General features: G+C 44.3%; 1 protein-coding gene across 2 annotated transcripts in view; it reads right to left on the minus strand.

The window, feature by feature from the left end:
- The window catches only part of Fbn1 (fibrillin 1), a 211,211-nt gene that overhangs the window by 158,203 nt on the left and 33,391 nt on the right, over positions 1 to 19,617 (minus strand). For both annotated transcript variants that reach the window (XM_052722762.1, XM_052722764.1), the window contains 2 exons: positions 12,893 to 12,988; positions 9,316 to 9,411 (listed from right to left, as the gene is read on the minus strand). In XM_052722762.1, the coding sequence (XP_052578722.1) occupies positions 9,316 to 9,411; positions 12,893 to 12,988 (192 nt within the window). The remainder of the gene's footprint in view (positions 1 to 9,315; positions 9,412 to 12,892; positions 12,989 to 19,617) is intronic.

Below are 19,617 nucleotides of genomic sequence, written 5' to 3' on the forward strand. Positions count from 1 at the left end.
AGCAGAGGTCAACGGGGCCTCTGTGGAACCAGCAGGCAGGGGCAACAGCTTCCCGGACAGAAACAGACATTGTCCTGTTTTATAAATTGAGTCCTTAGAATATGTTCATTTCTTGAGGAAACAAATATCCCAATCTATTGTCTACTTTTAAAGTTCCAAAACAGTTTAGAGCAAGGGTTGTTGCTAAGGAAACATGGCGGGAAAGCTAGTGAATGCTCCATTCATTCATTTCCTCCACAGAACCTACCCCCAACACAGACCAATGACAGGCATCTACAGTCATGTCCATAGGGGTGTAAGGTATTTGTTAACCTCGTGTTCAGAATTCTCAACTCAGGACGTTGTATCAAAGATATGGTTGATATTTACTGGTACTTCTCACCTGCCTCAATATTCCACAGTTAGATTATGTGAATCACCTGCTACTTAATAAAGTCCACTTGCTTGGCTGTGCTAGACTTGCTATTTGATGAGAAAGGAGGAACCTCAGGTATAGGCTTTTGTCTTTTATGGGGAGTACCAAAGTGTGGCTGAGACACCACATGTAAGCCAGTATTTTATCAGCCTTAAAACTATAGCAACTTCTGCAATTCCCAGATCTTGCATTTAAAAAATACTAGTTTTTTAAGAGGGTGAATAAACTCATTCCTTAGCTATTAGTAAACATCATTTAAAGACATCATCAGCATATATCCTCTAAGACAGAGTCTTGGCCACACAATCTAAATTTAATCTTGAATTTTACCAAATTCAAGAAAACTAAGAAGTCATTATAGGACTAAAAAGGCTGAAATGGGTTAATGCAATCCTTAAAGTGAACACCAAAGACCAAAAGTTTAATAGATGCATTAACCAACAAACTGAAATGTGTGCAGGGTGTGGGAGGCCAGAGGTGCTGATTCCAGCGGAGACACCTGGAGACTGATGGGGTCAGCTGAAGGAGACACCTGGGGACTGATGGGGTCAGCTGAAGGAGACACCTGGAGACTGATGGGGTCAGCTGAAGGAGACACCTGGAGACTGATGGGGTCAGCTGAAAGAGACACCTGGAGACTGATGGGGTCAGCTGAAGGAGACACCTGGAGACTGATGGGGTCAGCTGAAGGAGACACCTGGAGACTGATGGGGTCAGCTGAAGGAGACACCTGGGGACTGATGGGGTCAGCTGAAGGAGACACCTGGAGACTGATGGGGTCAGCTGAAGGAGAGACAAGCCCAAATGGCTGTTAGACACACATGTAAATTTATGGTCAGTTAACCCTCTCAAAGAATGAGTGTCTGTACAATGAGGCTCTTCCTCCAAAACTGCCCAGGTGTTTAGATGGCCACCTCTTCTCAGTGGGGACAATGTAAGAAGCAGATGGTGAAGCCATTGCCATGGGCACTCGAAGTGACCTCCGTCAATACAATCAGAATCCAGAGCTTCAGGATACGGAGATCAAAGACGCCAAGGGAGAGAAAGAGGATGAGTCTGGATGGATGGATCTGAAAATATCTACTTTTTAACCCAAACTAAGTCAACATATTTTGTTTTGCCCAGGAGTTCATATTCTAATACTCCTAGTGCCTCTCAAAGAATAAGGATGTAGTATAGGATTTCCAAAATTATATTGACCATAGAAACTGCTTTTCATGGACCCCTCTTGGGACTAATGTTCTACAAAAAGTACTTTGGTGCATCAGGTGGACCATAAAGCTCTAGATGTTTATCCAATATACATTCATAAACCCCAAAGACGACTCCCTAGAGACCATGACTGCCAGGGAACATAAGCACCAAGCATTCTATGGTACTCCCGAATGAGCATATAAACCTGGTAAGTGTCTCTAGACTGCAGTCCATAAGATAGAGCTGAAACAGTTTCAGAAATTGACTGACCCTCTCCCAATTTATACATAGAAAGGACAGAAGTCATGCAGAACCACAATGAGCAGGGGGTTGGGGGGGATTTCAGAGAGACCTGTACCCAGCTCTACTTGGGAATGAGACCAGATGACCTTTAGGCTCCATCTCCACTCCCATAAAAGGATGTTTCCAGTAGGGAGTCCTCCTTTTGCCCCAGATCAAACTGAGTCTCTGAATATCTATGCACTGTCTTCCTACCACCATCTGCTGTACTTCCTGTCATCTCTGCTACCTTCCTGTCTACTGCATGCATGTCAGTCTTTGCAAAATTTATTTATTTATTTATTTATTTATTTATTTACTTTAAGGCTGATGATAAAAGCCATGTGTTTCTTCCTGTTTCCTCACCGTGCATAGGTCAATGCAAGGCCTTTATTAAACACTTGCTATAGTTGTTACATCTGACATGACTGCAAATAACTGTGTTCATCACTCATGCTGAATTCCAGTAAACGGTCCTGATCAAGTAGACTGATCAGAGGCTCACAGTCCTAACTTGGAGATTCATTCACATTTTGAATATCAGTGCTGCCCTTCTTTGTTTTTCATGCAAACACTGCTTTCTCAAAGGCTGAAGGAAAAAGCAGCAGGAGGGAGGGAGGACCTCACTTAGGGTTGGTTGTGCACACCAGAAGCAAAGCTCTGGGCTGGGCTGCCCAACGGCGCAGCCATGAGCCACATGTGCCTATCTGATGCTTCAGACTGAGATATGGCAAAACATAGGTTTGGTTTTCAAAGACTTAGTACAGAAAAAAAAAAGGAATATATGACATAATCTCTAATACCATCTATTAAAATTAGATATATTGGGTTAAAGTTAAATATACTTTAAAAGTAGATTTTGGCTTTTTCTTTCTTCATGTGGCTACTAGAAAAATTAAAATTATGACTTTTGGGCATTCCAGACTAAGAAGTTCCCCCAATATTAAATGTGGCTACTCATTTACATAACCAGTTTTCTCTTTTAAAAAGTTCACAAGGGACCAGCAAAATGGCTCTAAGTGGGGACAGCACTTGATGCCAAACCTTATTTCCTGCATTTGACCCCTGGGCCCCACATGGTGGGTGGAGAAAATGGACTCCCAAAGGTTGTCCTGTGACCTCCACACATGTGCTGTGGCACGTGTACAAGAACATGTACACACATACACACACACTATAAATAAATAAATGTAACAAAATGTCAAGTTCACATGAACTGAAAGATTAAAACTGGAAACTAATTGTCTTTGAGGATGAAATAGTGCTTGCAAAATTTATAGCCGTAGTACATTCCTAGCTTTGGGGCCGGAGAGGTGGCTCAATGACCATTTACTGTGCACACATAGGGGCCTGAGTTTGAATCTCACATAAGAGGCCGTACAGTTGCAGGGGATCCTGTAAGCACAGCACTGTGTGGAAGGTGAAGCCAGGAGGGTTGCTGGGGCTTTCCGGCTGCCAGGACAGCTCCAGGCCAGGTGAGAAACCCTGTCTCACGAGGGCAAGATGGACACTGATAGAGCAGGACACCTGATATCCTCCTCTGGGACCTGCACACACATGAACATATGTCGTGTGTGTGTGTGTGTGTGTGTGTGTGTGTGTGTGCGTGTGCATGTGTGTGTGCGTGTGCGTGTGTGTGTGTGATGGTTTTAAATGTTAAATTCTTACTTTGCTAATAAAGAACACGCTAAGATGAAAGTTTCAAGTGAAGCACCAAGAGCAACAAGTGACACAGTCAAGGTCAAAGGTGACACTATGGTGCAGAATTCCCAAAGCGGGGTGTGAGGGTCCCTTCACTCGGTGAGTGTCAAGAGTGGCAAAGCATCCACAGTAGGTGGAGACAGGACTGGGCTATCCCAGGCACTTCTGGGGAGACTGGTGGGAGCCCACTTTATGATGCTAAGTCACCAACGAGGCTTCAATATTGTTCCTACCAAACGCACGTACATGGGCCCTGCCCCGTGGAGGACACAGAGCACCGGGGACTGCCCTAGTGGTTATATGGATGGGGGCTCCAAAGATGGGTTTTCACTGTGCCCAAACTGGCAGATTTTGGTGGCAAAAGTGAACAGGCACAAGCGTTTCCAGCTGTGGGCTACTAGAAGAGACAGCTAGGATGGGTGAGCTGGAATCCTTCCCCAGAGGCTGCAAAGGGAAGGCTAAAGGGACGAGACCTAAGGAAGGCGAGGCAAGCCAAAGTAAGAGCAGGGAGCTTCGCCCACATTAGGAAATCTGGAAAGGACCAGAAAATGCCCCACATCAACAGAAAAGCTAGCCTAGGATGGGAGAGAGAATCATGGTAAGTTTGAGATAGAAATCAGGCAATTTCTGATTGGACATCACCAGTCCTGTGGGGCATGTGTGCCCTTTTGAACACACAGTGGCTCAACCAGAAACATGAACTTCTTTGTCAACAGGTGTAGTTTCTGGACTGAGTCTAAGAAAGCCGGGTATATTCAATGATCTGCCAGCTGCCCACTTGTAAAACTACCTTAGTCACAGAGTCACCCTTGGGGCATTCTGTCTCTTCACATTGTTGCTTTCCATTAGATTAAATATCAAAGGTTCGGCTCACAGAAAGTTTCAACATGTTAGTGAACCGGCTATTGCCTGTCACCTCGTGGGGGACATCTGCAGCATTCAGAGCTCTGACTCCCGAAGGCCCGGGTTGGTCTACAGCACTGACTCTGGGATCTTTAGTGACAACCTTTTAGTTAAAAATGACACAGAAGCATGAGAGGAAACACCCCCAGTGAGAAAAAGAAGTTCATCTCCATTTCAACAATCCAGGAGAGTCAGGGAAAGAGGCACAAAAGGCTCCTCCATTCACCAGCTCCCTAGACTCCTCCATTCACCAGCTCTCTAGACTCCTCCATTCACCAGCTCTCTAGACTCCTCCATTTACCAGCTCTCTAGACTCCTCCATTCACCAGCTTCCTAGACTCCTTCAGTCTATGTAATGCTGCTTTCCGCTATTTTCTGCTTTTGAATATTTGGCTTTTGGATTTTGTATTAGTGTCCATGACAAGTGGCACTGCGAAATGTTTTAGTTTTTGAGTACGGCTTCTTCTACATAGTACAATGTTCTCCAGGCCTATCATCTGTGAGAAATGGTAGTTTCCTATTCCAAAGGTAGCTAGTGTTCTATTACACATAGGTGTGCCCGTTTCTCTACCCACTCACTTACCCACGGACGTGAGGCCATTTCCACAACCCTAGCCACTGCCAATGATGCTGTAATAAGCATAATACTCTATTAATTTTTTGTTAAAGAAGTAAATTTTTGTTGCTCTTATTACCAACAAGTGAATGTATGAGAAGATAAAAGAACCGCCCCACTATAAAAGTCATGTTATTGTGTCTATGCATACTGGAACATTGTGTTGTAAACCCCAAATATACACCATAGGATTTATTTAAAACAGATTTTAAACCATGTATGATGATGTGCACACCTCAGCACTTAGTGGGCAGGTACTGAGGCAGGAGGATTGCAAATTTAAGGACAATCTGGGCTACATTGCAAAAAAACGCTCAAAAAATAAAATTTTTTCTTGGATAAAGTGGTATATCTAGACAGAGCTATGTGACTGTCACAAATCTGTATCATATGCACTCATCTTTCCCACTCACTAGACACTATGGTCATTGCCCTTCTTGACTTTTTGTAATACTTATTGGTTGCTTAATATGTATATCTAATCAAAACCATTTTTATAACTTAAGAGAAGCTAAGTGATGAGGATCAGGACTCCTCAAACACCAAGACATCAAGCAGCCTAGTGGTTTATTCACTATTACAAAAACAAATAAAGCCCTCCCCATCTGCATTACCCATGAAGCTCCCCCACGAGACAGGCCCATCAGCCATAGCGCCGGCTCCATGCTACCTCAAGCGCACTGTGAGTTTTTCAACAGTACTTTCCCAGTACTTCACTGATATGCAGCTAACAGCTAAAAGTGTTTCTGGAGTGGGTAAAGATTCCAGTATTGTCACTGCCATGGAGATGGGAGCAGGGATTTGTCAGAACAAATGCATCCAGATGCAGAAGGCTGTGTACATGCTCACAGTCTGTATAGTCCTTGGGAGCCCATTAATATACATAGCAACCAGAGCAGATTTGCTCTTTCCAAGAGTGGACTTGTGCCTTTAAATCAAAATGAGAGAAAATTCCAGACCCCTGTGTTAGATACATCCAAGCAATAGTCAAGGCTACCTTCTTTTGGTTTTTCAAATTATTTAAAAGAAACTTGGCTGAACTGTAACATAGAGGAAAACTACCCTCCCAGCCTTAACTTTTTATCTTTAATAATAATAGTAAATGTTACTTTTATTATTATGCTTTTTGAGACAGGGTTTGAAGTAGTACAGGCTGGTCTTGAACTCACTGTGTAGCCAAGGTTGGCATAAAACCTGTAAGAATGTTAAGCTGTCCACACACAGGCAACCAACACTGACTTACTTCTAGAATATATTGTTCATATCCAATGGTATATCTCTAGATCTCCTAAAGATGTTAGACTAACCCAGTTCATATCCACGGGTTATTAACTGCACATCATGCACTAAGGATATTGAATCCATAGTTGTTCCTGAGCCTATATTCAGTGGAGGAAAAGGCAATCTGCAGTTTTATTATAATTTAGTGGGTGCCATTATCAGGAGGGCAGGGAGAAGAAGTGGGGGAGGGAGGGAGGAAGGGAAGAAAAGAGAGAGAGAGAGAGAGAGAGAGAGAGAGAGAGAGAGAGAACACAGCTGGAATAAAGGCTTCCCAGAAGTTCATTTCCAAACACAAAATGCCTCATCTCAATGAAAACAGAACACAACTAACCTAAGCAGTTACTCCATTAAATACAAAGAGAAGCTGTCCCTGCTTTGACATGGACTGTCGCGATAGGTCCTGCACATTCATCTTCTGTTCATGAAATCACAAACACATAATTGACTAAAGGACATAGGACCCCATTCTTTAAAATCCAGACTTCTAGAAGAGCACAAAGTAATGAAGAGTCTAGAAAGGAAAATGCATTCTGCAATCCAAAAGGCACTCCCTCTTCCTGTGAGAGAACAGGCGTCCTTGTCTCCCTTCCCTTGCTGAAGGTCAGTGTTGTGTTCCTGGGAGAACAATGGAGGGTAACAGCTAGGGAAAGTCCACTTCCTCTCCTCAACCTCCACTTCTACCAGTATCTGGAATGCTGCCATAATCACTAATACTTTGTAGCCAGATCCTTCCACACCTAAATGAAGGCTACTTAAACACACCCCAAACTTGGAGACTCCACAACAAAATACACAAGTTTTGATTAGGAATTTAGTAACCGTGTATTCGGGCCATTTCTTCATCTTTGGCAAACGTCAAATCTTTGAAGTAGTCATGGGCATGGATCAGCAGCCCGCCTTGATTCAGGTCGCCCACATCAGCACCTCCCACTATGGGCGCCAATTATTCTTTGCGGCCAACTACTGATCACTTTGTTCAAAGAAGAATGTTTGTTTTATTAATTAGTTCTCCAGAACAAATTAAACTCAGGAGCAATGGTTAAAGAGTTCCCTTCACTCACCACCAAACCACACATCAACAATTTTAATACAGCATCTTCACTGAGCAAACAGTAAGGCCACAGAAGGCTACTGCCCACTACAGATTGTCCTCTTATTGCTAAGGATGCCACTGGATGTGTAATTAGCTCTAGGGCAACGATATACATGTGCAAGTTATAAAGGGAAACTATTTAAACAAAGACTCTGAAAGGATGCCAAGATGCAGCACAGTGGTCATGCCAATCACACGTCACAGGGCATTACTCTGGGTGGCCTGAAGAACAGAAATACTGTATCATTTATCCAGCAATCACAGAAACTGGCCTAGAGTTGCTTATCAAAACATCAGTTTGTTAGAAAATAACTGAATTTTGGTCAACATGGACAAGTTGAAAAAAAACTAGAGAACTTCTCACATACCACAATGCTCTTCATTTCTCTCGGCTACAGAGCTTAAGTGGCACATGTCAGCCACACAATGCCTTACCTTTGCTTTCTATCTTAGAACAAGATCTTTATACAACTTTGGAGAAAAGTGACCATTGTAATTTTGAAAAGTTCTGGAGAATTTTCTTTTGTTTTTATTTTTAGGACAGGGTTTCTCTATAGAGCACTGGCTGTCCTGGAACTTGTTATGTAGACCACTCTGGCCTTGAACTCACAAATCAACCTACCTCTGCCTCCTAAGCGCCAGGGTTAAAGGCTTGTGCTACCATGCCCAGCTCCTGGGGAATTTTCAATTGCAGTTTTTTATATAACACAAACCTTTTAACCTTCACTAAATAACCGAGAATGGGGCTAGAGGTAAGAGCACTTGTTAAGCAAGCAAGAATCACTGAGTTCAAATCTCCAGCAGCCATATAAAAGGTGGGAACGCTCTGACCAGTCAATCTATCCAAAACAGTGAGCTTCATGCTCAGTGAGAGAACCAAACACCATTACATAAGGTGGAGAAGGAGAGAGGAAGACACCAATATCCTCTTCTGGCCTCCACATGTATAACATGGGTGTGCACATACGTGTACATACAATATATAACACTAGACAGACAATTTTTTTAAATACCAGTTTTAAAACACAAGAATAAAATAAGGAAAATTAAAACTAGAAATGATGAGAAAATGGTTATGGCTGTAGAGACAAAATTATTAACAAAGCCAGCATTCATTAAGAACATTATATATCCTTGCATAGCAAAATATCATATTTGCATTGATAGCTAAATAAAGCAGGCAGAAGTTTTCTTTAAACTGATAGCAGCAATGAGCATTAAATTTGAAAACAGAAAATCCAGATTCACATGAAAGCTTATTGATACTGCTTTGCCCTTGAGGCCATCCCTAAACATCTCTGAGCTTTGGTCTTCTTATAGGCGAAGGTGAGGGTTGTTGTCCACACATCCTGGGCTGTGCTGAGTGCATGGTCATAAGCATGCTCTTAGCAGACCCTAGGAGCCCCTGCAGTGAACTGTGAACTCCAAGTCTGTCACTCTGCCAGGGTCAATGGCTCTTCATGTGTGTTTTTCATTCTAAATGTTTCCCTTTCTAGATGTGTGCTCGAGGGGAATCACATTCCCAGTGTACCGGGGTCATGTGAAGTTCAATAGTTCACCTTTATGGGAAGTGGTCCTCTTCGTATCTCAGTGCCCACCCTCCTTACATATAAGCTCACTATGGAATACTACATCCCGATGCCAAGAACTGCTGAGCAGCGTACAAACTCAGAGCCACTGTCTTGGCCTCCAGGAGACCTCAGTGACAATTCCGAAGTCATAACGCCCAGCCAGCCAACTTCAGGAAGTAGCTACATACTCAGTGCCAGTGTAAGCCAGTAACACGTTAGTCACCAGAATGCCTTTATACAAATCACTCAGAATTCACCTTACCTCTTTCACACTGGGGTCCAGTAAAGCCGTATGTGCACGCACACCGGTTTGGGGCCACACACCTCCCTCCGTTGAGACAACCACTTTCACAGACAGCTGCAAGATAAGGAGAGAAAGTCTCACAACGACGCACGCAGACCCCCCAGAAAGGGGAACAAACACGGCATGGACGACCACCCTGGTGTTTGCTTTGACCAGACATTCCCAGTTGCAGATCCTTATAGGAACCTCCCTGGACAGGTGACTCTGTACCTGGGTTACTCCGACGGTCTCATCACGAGCAGCCCTGAGAAACGCTTTCAGTTCTGCATCTAAAGTGGCGGCTTCTAACCGACTTCACCAGAGGCAGACTGCACGTGAGCAAGTGGACTCTTGCTCGTGGTTAATGTTTAATGTTTAGAGGGTTTCCCTGAGGAGCAACAACATTCCCACTGACGGTACCATTAACTGCAAGTGACCAAATGTTAATGCTGGGATTCAGCCATTTAAGCATTTAATTATCTTAATGGATAATTAAGATCCATTGGAGAGTTGTAACAAGATCTAAGACACTACTGGTGAGGTGGTCCTGAAAGACTAGTATAGGAACATGGTAGTAGCCCTCAAAAAAAAAAAGCATGACTAAGAACTGAGAGGTTAAGTCCTCCTTAAGCATGACTTGGTCCCCCCACACCATTTCCTCTAACTTCTGCGTGGGTGACCTCATTGTAAGCATCTTCATGGGTGGTGGATACTTCCCTGTCCGGGTTAGCTTTTTGTTAACCTGACACAAGCTAGAGTTATCTGGGAAGAGGAACCTGAATTTAGAAAAATACCTCCAACAGATTGCCTACAGCAAGTCTGTAGGGAATTTTCTTGATTCGTGATTGATGTAGGAGGGCCCAGCTCACTGTGGGCGGTGCCATCCCTGGACAGGTGGTCCTGGTTGCTATAAGAAAGCAGACTGGACAAGTCGTACGGAGCAAGTCAGTAAGCAGTGCTCCTGCATGGGCTCTGCTTCAGTTCCTGCCTTGAGTTCCTGCCTTGACTTCCAGTGTAGTACTCTGAAATCCATTGCTTCATATCCCTCCTTCCTCTCCTTTTTCTTCTCCACCAGGTTTTGTTTTGCTTTTTTGACCCAATAAATCACTTCTTCATCTCATATCTTACCATCTGCTCTGCCCCAGGAGGCCTGAATGTACACACTTCTTAGTGCCAGAAATTGAGACACGAATCCCTTCACCACCATAAAAATGGAGAGGAGTTCTGTCCACTACACTCCTTTGCCTCTTGACTCATAATCAGGGCATAGTAGACAGGTTGAAGGAGAAAACAAGATGAGAAAGTGTTTAGGCCAATTCTACAGATGACGAAGCTGAAATTTAAGAAAGGTTTTCCAGGTTGCATTCATTGACATCTGTCCATTCTGGGCTTTGGACTAAAGTCCATCAGGGAGAGATGCCTGCAGATCTCCTGACTCCTTCCAAAGGCCAAGGACTCTATCCCCACCTCTCCTTCTGCAGCCTGAACCATACAATCCCTCCTACTTCCCAATTTTCCCATTCAGAATGATCTTTCTCATGTAAATCCTTGTCAAGTGAGGTAGAGAAAGCTAGTATTTCATAGTGTTAAACACAAAGACTGTGGTGTGAGGCCACTGGGGCTCCAATCCCAATCCCAACCCTGCTCATTACTGCCTGTGGATCCTCAGAGAAATATCTGAGCCCTGACTTCGGCAATATGGGGAGCTTCCAACTCAAACGGTTGTTATAGTAAACCAGTTAGTACAGGTTGAGTTTTTTGTTACATTTTATTGACTGAGTGAGTGAGTGAGTGAGTGAGCGAGTGAGTGAGCAAGTGAGTGAGTGCGCACACACCACAACACATATATGAAGGTTAGAGGCAGTGTGAGAAAGCTGATTCCTTCCTTCCACCATATGGGTCCCAGGGCCTGAACTCAGGACACCAGGCCTTGGTGACAATTGCCTTTACCAAAGAATCATTGTGCCAGCCCCAAGAATGTAGCTTTGAAATGTACCTGCCACATAATTAAGGTAGCATTAGTAACTCAGCAAGTATAGTTCACTGTTAATTTGTGTTATCATTACTTTTTTCTGTCTAACTTGCAAGGAACAGTAAACCTATGAAAAACTTGGCCCATGGCTTCCTGACTGTCATATTCCCCCCCACATTGCCTGTCTCCACACCTTATCTCTAGCATTAACCAAGCACCCCCTCTAGCCCATGCCCCATGATATGTCCTGATCTAGGGCTTCAACCCACACTGGGCCTTTTGCTTAAAAGGCGTATGACTGACTCATCACCTGATGGGTGAACTCCTACACACCCCTCAGGACAGAGCCCAAATCTGCCTGAGCCTCCTTGCCTCTCTCCTCTCTCCAAGTTGGGCTGCACAAAACTCAATATTCTTGCCACACAGCAGCATGGGGGGAATCACTAGGCATTATATAAATGTTGGTTTATTTATGGTAGCATTTTCATCATAGAAAATATACATACAACAGCAAGACTCAAAACAACATAAATAATAACCATTTATTAAGTAAACATGTATAACGGAGTTAACAAAACTGTGGAATAATTAATTACATGAAAACACTAAAAATATTTAGTATAAAAGATCTTGGGCCTAGAAGGGAGCATCCTGATCATAAATTTATGGACTGTTTTACTGTTGTTATCTTGGACCCTTCCCAGACTTTCTATAGGGTAAGTAGTTCATCCTGCAGAAATGTAAAAGCTCGTAGGATGAGCTCCCATCCTAGGCAGTCTGCAGGGACTGGTAGAGTGCAGACACGATCACAGGTGCTCGTGAGTGAACCAGCAAACCAGAAACACAGAGTAAACACTGCAGTGCCAGGGTCTATCTTGGGGAGCTGGAGAGAGGCAGACATTATTAATCCACACAAAGGACATGTTTGGAAAGAAAGATGAGATTCACTTTAAAATATTTTTGAGCTGTTTCCTGAAAATGCAGGTAGGGACAGTCAGGAAATCAAGAGGTGGGTGTTTGGAACTAACGCTGGGCTTTCTTTCTGAAGACATGAAAACGCTCTAAAACCAGTGACGGTTGCCCTGGTAGACAAGCTAACACTATGGAGCCCTATAATTTCCAAGGGTGGAGTGCGTAGTTTGTGAATTAAGTAATTAAGAAGAAGAAATCTGTACCTGTAAGTCTAAGGCTTGAGGCCAGGCAGGGGGTAAAGGCAAAATACAAGAAAGTGAAGCACACAACTTCCCATCAACATCCAGGATGGAAATCTGGCACTATCTAGGGTGATCTGTTCATCTGTAAGGGTCCCTAGACAACTGCAAAAATGTGGTGTCCCTGTCCTCAAAGCAAATTTGCAACACCGGCCTCGGATTTCCACAGGTCTACATATGACCAGCATCCACGGTGCCACAGGTCTACATATGACCAGCATCCACCGCGCCACAGGTCTACATATGACCAGCATCTACCGCGCCACAGGTCTACATATGACCAGCATCTACCGCGCCACAGGTCTACATATGACCAGCATCCGCCACACCACAGGTCTACATATGACCAGCATCTACCACAAGCTCTACTCACGTTGTCCGCAGTGCGTGCCAATGTACCCCTTCTGGCATAGACAGTGGTCCTCGTTGCAGCTACCTCCATTCATGCAGCGAATGTTACAGTGTTGTACTTGAAGGAAAAAAAGAAAAATGATTTAGTTTTGCAATCTGAGTGCATAGAGGGCAGCCTTTCACTAGAGATGATTTGTAGCTATTTGACAAGAGAATGAAATAATTTACTGGGATTTATATATCATGCAGATAGCAGAAGGGTCCTAATTATCAGGACTTGTTATGTTATGTATAAAACCATTTACAGTGCAATGTTTTCTTGGCATTGGCTTCAATGGGGCTAAGTCACTTCCCTAATTTAGCAGAACTTACAGCTCAATGTCATCTCTGTAATTTATACCAATAAGAAAGGAGTCCCCAAGTGAAGACACATGACAAGGTTAAGGTGGCAATGATTTTTGTGAAAAGATTCAGAGTCTGAAGCATCTAGCCATGGGGACAGTCAGATAATAAATTCTGCCGATTTTTGTCCCATTTTGGTGGTAGGATGAAAGGACATACTAGAAGTATTAAACAGCCACAATGTTTGATGGGTAGAGATTGGGGTGCCCACAGGATTGAACTTGGAAAGAGCTGTTCATTTAAACTGTAACCTTAATCTAAAAACCACTGATATCTCAAATTCATCCTGTGTCACATTCTCACCTACAGAAGGGTGCATTCCCAAGCCCTAGACTATGGGTGGACACCATTAGACCTGAGACAGTGATACTCGAAGAAGTGGAGTCTTAAAAATGGCTGATACACTCTCCTATGAGGTAACAGTCACAGTTAGGATGTGCTCCCTCTAGCATGCAGGCTGTCTATTTCAGGAATGTGGATGTACTGATAGCTGGTCCCTACTCTCTAGAGGCAATAACTACCCTACCTGGAGAAGACGAGGCTTGGCTAAGGACAGCATGAGTCCTGTTGGCACGCCTCTACACTAGGAGGCCATGGTTGGGCCGTGGGGGTTTGGCTTCTTCTGACCTACCCTAAGTGTGGGAGTCAATTCCCAGGGGAAAGGACCCAGTGGAAAACAGAGGGCTTTCTGTCTATGAAGAAGCAGGAACCAAGGGCTATGCTGATGCTCATTCTCCGGCTGTCCTCCTGGAATGTGCAGGCCAAATCTTCTCCCCAGAATACAGCAAAGTCCTCCCCACAGCCAGCCTCATCAGGGAGAGGTCCTCACAGCAGTACTGGGAAGTGACTGCTTGACTCTGGGGAGGGGTGGGGTGGAGAGGGAGATGGGGGGTGGAGGGAGAGGCCATTTGTCTAATGAGCTACAAATACTCTGAGGTCAACTGTAGCCTGACAGCAGGAAAGGAAAATTCAAGCTCCAGTTCCTACTGCGCCCTCTCAGACACAAAGAGGAGAAGTCAAGTTGAAAGTGATCTCCTTTTCAGGACTGTTTCTCTCTTACTAGAATATCATGGAAGGCTCCATTTCTCCTGAACCAAAAGATCCCTGCCTCTCAGCACTCAAGGCCTCTTCAGCAGGTCCCAAGAGCCCTACAGAGCTCCTGAAACACACTCCTGACCCGGGAACCCATCATTCAGTCCCTCGACAAATATGTCTGAAAGCCTACTATGTGTAACACAAAGGCTAGGCCCTCTGAGCTGGTCTCTTCTGTTTCTGTCCCTAATTCTTTGAGCCCAAACCAAAGTTCTCATCAAGTCCCACTTGTCTCCAAGACCCTTTAAATGTTTCTCCATTCCCTTGCTCTCCTGTGACTTCTGTTCTCTCTTCCCTCCCACACCAGGTGGGAGGTGGTGAAGGTGAATCCCTCTGCAAGTGTGTGCATGAGTGTGTGTATGTGTGTATTTTCCTTGTTTCTCCTTTCTCTGACTCATTTTTCTTGAGAGTAGGGAATGTCATGACTATTAATTACCTCCCTCAGTGTGCCCAGAGCGGCACTGTTAATTCTGTTGGCTTAGCTCTCGCCACCTAGTAATGGCAACAGACAGGACCCTTGACAAGCAGCTGGGGCTGAGAAGCTGGCCTTTGTGTCCTCCGTGCTTATACAGCTAAAGCAGAAAATCATTCAAATATTTTTATCCTCTCTTCCTCCAGCTACAAAAGCTCCCCCTTGAAGACCCTGCTACGGACGTCAGGCAAACCAACCTCACAAACCGTTCCTTGAGGCTCCACTAAAACCTCTCAGCCAAGCGCTTTTTAACTCGAAAGCTAGCTACAAGCACACAAAGGGGGGAAAATGTGGTAAAAACTTTGGATACTATTCTAAGCGGGTCAGGAAATGGTGCACAATTGCTTTAAAACTTGGTGCTATGCTTAGTTCCATCCTATCTTAGAAAAACAGAGAGGATTGGGGAAAGGCAGGAAATGACGTCACCCTTAGAGCCAAGTCAGTGCACAAACTGATTTCAATTAAAGTGGTTCATGCCAAGACCTGATTTCCATTCCCACATGAGCAACAAAGCCACTTAGCCACTTCGAGACTTCCAACAGAAAAAGAACAGAACTACCAGGGGCTTGGACGGTGGCGTCCCAGTTACTTGTTCAAACTGAAAGTCAGAACGAATTCTCCCTTTCAGGAAGAGTGATTACGTGTACATTGAAATGCGACAGACCAAAAGCCTCCCTTGCTAGGGCTTTCATTTCTTTAAACCTCCTCTTTCCAGTTGAAACTTTTCCAGGTTAAAAATACTATTTCTCTTTTAAAAAACAAAAACCACCCTGGAAGACTGGTAAGGCCGTGAGTCCTCGGGGGCGGTGTGCAAGCAAGGTTATCAGCAGAATGGAGGCCTCCATCACTGCTATACCATGGATGGGTCTTAGAGCCGAAAGAAAAGGGCTCCTTCCAGAAGTGGGAGTGAGCCTGGCATAGGGGCTTATTTCTGAAACACCACAGCACTTGAGGCTGAGGCTGGAGTGTTGGCATGAGTTCAAGGCCAGCCTGGGCTACACAGTGAATTCCAGGAACAGACAGACTGATCCTTTGTCTCTAAAGTTATTTTTAAAAGGTTGGCACAGACCCCGCATTTCTGTGAGAAAATGGAAGAACTAGATACTTGGCCTCACCTCTGTCACCCAAGCTGGAAACAGTTTAGAGAACCCGGACCCACAGACAGGTTTGCATTTAGACTGAATCCTGCCACTGGTGCCTAGTCTAAATTTACTCTCTAATTTAAACAGGAATTCCAGATGCTTTATAATTAGCAGACAAGAGCCTGTGTGATGAAAAAAAAAATATGCACAACTGGAAAGCAGAGCTCTGCTTGCACCCCTATGGCAGCAAGTATCCTTCGCTGGATGTGCTAAATGCCTAAACTCAACCTGTGTTGAGATTTTACCAGAAACGGGATACTAGGAGAGTCTAGTCTTTCTTGGGCAAGCAGAGGCTGTCTGGGCAGTCAGATCTCCAGTGCGAAAGCCCCACTAAAGATGGTGGTCTCAGACCTTTCCACACCAGGCTCCATATCCTAGAACTAACAGAAACTGTCAACATTTACATGTATCCACAAAAGGTCCCAAAATAAAATTTGCATCCATTGCAGAATCAGTCAGTCCTTTCGATCATTCAACAAATACCGACTGATCATCTTCCATTGACAAGGTAACAAGAAGAGGACAAAAGCCCTTCTTCAGAAAGCACAGTACAAACTCATTCAAACGACTAACTCGAAAGGAATGGCATGCATGCACCACAGAAAGGAAGAGATGCCGGGTTGACATCTGGCTCTCAACATCTCAGCAATGAGTTCCTTCGGAATGTACTAGGCTCTGAAGACCAACCAACGTGTCTAGGCAGACTCAGCCAGCAGAGAGAGCACTCGGGGAAAATTCCAAATATGCAACTGTAGGCTGAATGTGTGTTTTAATTTCACCACTGGGAAAAGCACAAACAAGCAAATGAAACAGCCCGACAAGTCCCTGGATCTACACCTGAGACAACAATCCACCAAGGTGGCCCAAGTCACTACAAGACGAGAAGAGTTCTCATTTGAACCGATAATTCCCTTAGGTGCATAAATATTCGTGAGTGTCTACAGACACACACAGCTTAGAACAGGACCAGAGCATCTCGGAAAAATAAGTTACCTGAGCTAGAAAGGGTCCAGGAAACGACAAGTTGAGTGACATCTGTGACAAGATGTTTCCATAAAGTCTGAGCAGACAGCAAAACAATTCACCAGCCCCAAGGGTAACTCTGGGCAGCTTTTAGGTACTCATCCTTGTCAGTGGAAACCCTACAGACCCCTAACATGCTTTTCCCAGAGTCAAGCCTTCCAGAGCAGCTACAGCACTAACCTGTCTTCCTCTGAGCCCACTCACATTCTGGCACATGACTGCACCACCCTCTCAATCCCCCTTGGTTTTCCTACATTCTCAGACCTATCCTGGAAGTACTAGTGTCCCCAGACTCAACTGGAATGGAAGTAAACAGAAAACGACAAAACTTGACAAAGGAAGGCTTCTACTAGATGGGAACACCCCTCAAACTGATGTGCAGATTTAATATCATTCCTATCAAGATCTGCAAAGGTTGTGGGGGTATAGGTCAGATCCAGCTAAACTTTTTGTGGACAGGTAAAGAACTGCCAAAATAGTTCTGAAAAGAAAGAAGAAAGTAAGAGGTGAGCTTATTTTATCACGTGGTGAAGGGATCAAGGTTGTGACAGTGCAGAAGGAACAGATCCGTAAAGGTAGCTGAGAGCCCAGACCCACAAAAACATACCCAGCTGACTGTCAACAAAAACACACAACTAATTTTCGTGAGTCAGATTTCTATCACTATATCAAGCATTTGATTCAATCAACCTGTAGTGGGACAAGGGTTACTCTGGCTCACAGCTTTGGAGACTCCATTCTGCAATCTTGGTCCCACTGTTTGGTGTCTGCAAAGAAGCAGCACACTGGCAGGAGTGTGTGGTGGGGTGAGATGACTCCCCTTGGGGCAGGAGAGCAAAGGAAGGCAAACAGAGGACTGCATTTTCACAATCACCTCTCAGGACATCCAGGGACCCGAAGACCCCTCCTTAGGGAGATCTCATCACTCTCCTTGACCTTCATAAGACATTTAAGAGGCAAACCACAGCAAAATCAAATTTCCAAAGGATAGGATTGTGGATTTCGCTGGAGCAACTGGACATGCATAGGTAACAACAGAATCTCACCTCAGCCTCACACTTCACGCCAAATGTATCTCCACTGCAATTCCAGACACCGATGTAAAACTATAAACATTTAGAAACAAATTAGAGGAGAGTCTCTGCAGTCCAGCACTAGGCAGAGCATTCTTGGACAGGACACCAAAAGCGTGAAAGAGCAAAAGAGAGGCTGATAAATTAGAGTTCACTGGCTTTAAAAACTTGCTTCACGGAAGAGCTGATGCACCACCGAAGATGAGAAAGCCAGCTCTGGAGGATGGCTTGTGAGGAAAGAGATCAAAGAGATCATACAACAGACAAACAACATACAACAGATCATACAACATACAACAGGATTGGGGCCCATACAGCTCTCAAAACAGTCACAAAGAAGCAATGTAGGAGAGTCTAGACACAACAAATGAAAGCGCATCACTGGCAAAGACACACAAGAGGCAAATGAACGCATGAGAGGGTGATCAACAAACAAACACACGAAATGGTCCTCAACACCGTTAGCCTTTGGGGAAATGCAAATTACAACCCCAACTAGACATCGCCACAAACCTGAAACCAGTCAGAATAGCTGAAACTCAGTAGGGAAACAATGTTGAAAGCTGGGAAGGACACAGAACCTAGATCATTCATACTTGGTGGGGAGAATGTAAAACGGTGCAACTCACACCAGTTGGCTACCCAGTACTAAATGCTCAGTCCTAAAAACATACACACAAGTAACATTATCCTGATTAGGCAGGTTTTATGTATGTATTTAGGGAAATATATATATGTGTGTGTGTGTGTGTGTGTGTGTGTGTAACATGAGGCCATGAACTTGGAAGGGAGCAAGAAAAAGTTTATAAGAGGACTTGGAGGGAGGAAAGGGAAGAGGGAAATGATGTAATTGCATTATAATCTCAAAAAAAATTAAAACTGTACAATTGTCCAAAAATAGTTTGACAGTTCTTAAAAAGCTAAATCTGTCACACAACTCAGAAACTGCTTATTTGGGGTATGCACGTGCGCGCGCGTGTGCATACGCACGCACACACACACACACACACACACACACACACACACACACACACACACACCATACCCTAGCCCTTGAAAAAGTGTAGAAGTCCTTCATCAGGTAAGTAGCTGTCCACGGTGGGTGGCACCATTCCCTTGCTAGGATCCAGGACTGTACAGAGATGGAGAAAGCAAGGCAAGCAGAGGCATGCGTGCATTAAATTATTGCTCTCTGCTCTTGACTGTGGCTGGGATGTGACGACCTGCTTCAAGCCCCTGTCACCTTGACCCCCTGCCATGACCGACAGTAACCTGAGATGTGAGCCAGATAAATCCTTTCTCTAGGGTAGTTTTATTATAACAGTGGGAGACAAAACTGAGACAGGTCCTTCCAAAGAGGACCAGGAGCCTGTTTACCCCACTGTCATATGAGCACATAAAGAGGGCAACAACAAAGGAAAAATATGCCCTTATCAGACATGAGATCTTCTAGGGCAATTCTGCTCCTGCAAGTCCCAGTTTCTAAAGCCATAAAATGAAGGTCCATGATATTTAGTTATGGCAGCCTGAAGCAGCTTTCTTT

This window comes from Peromyscus californicus, unplaced genomic scaffold, assembly GCF_007827085.1.
Source record: "Peromyscus californicus insignis strain IS unplaced genomic scaffold, ASM782708v3 Scaffold_7__1_contigs__length_154581171, whole genome shotgun sequence".
NCBI classification, from domain to species: domain Eukaryota; kingdom Metazoa; phylum Chordata; class Mammalia; order Rodentia; family Cricetidae; genus Peromyscus; species Peromyscus californicus.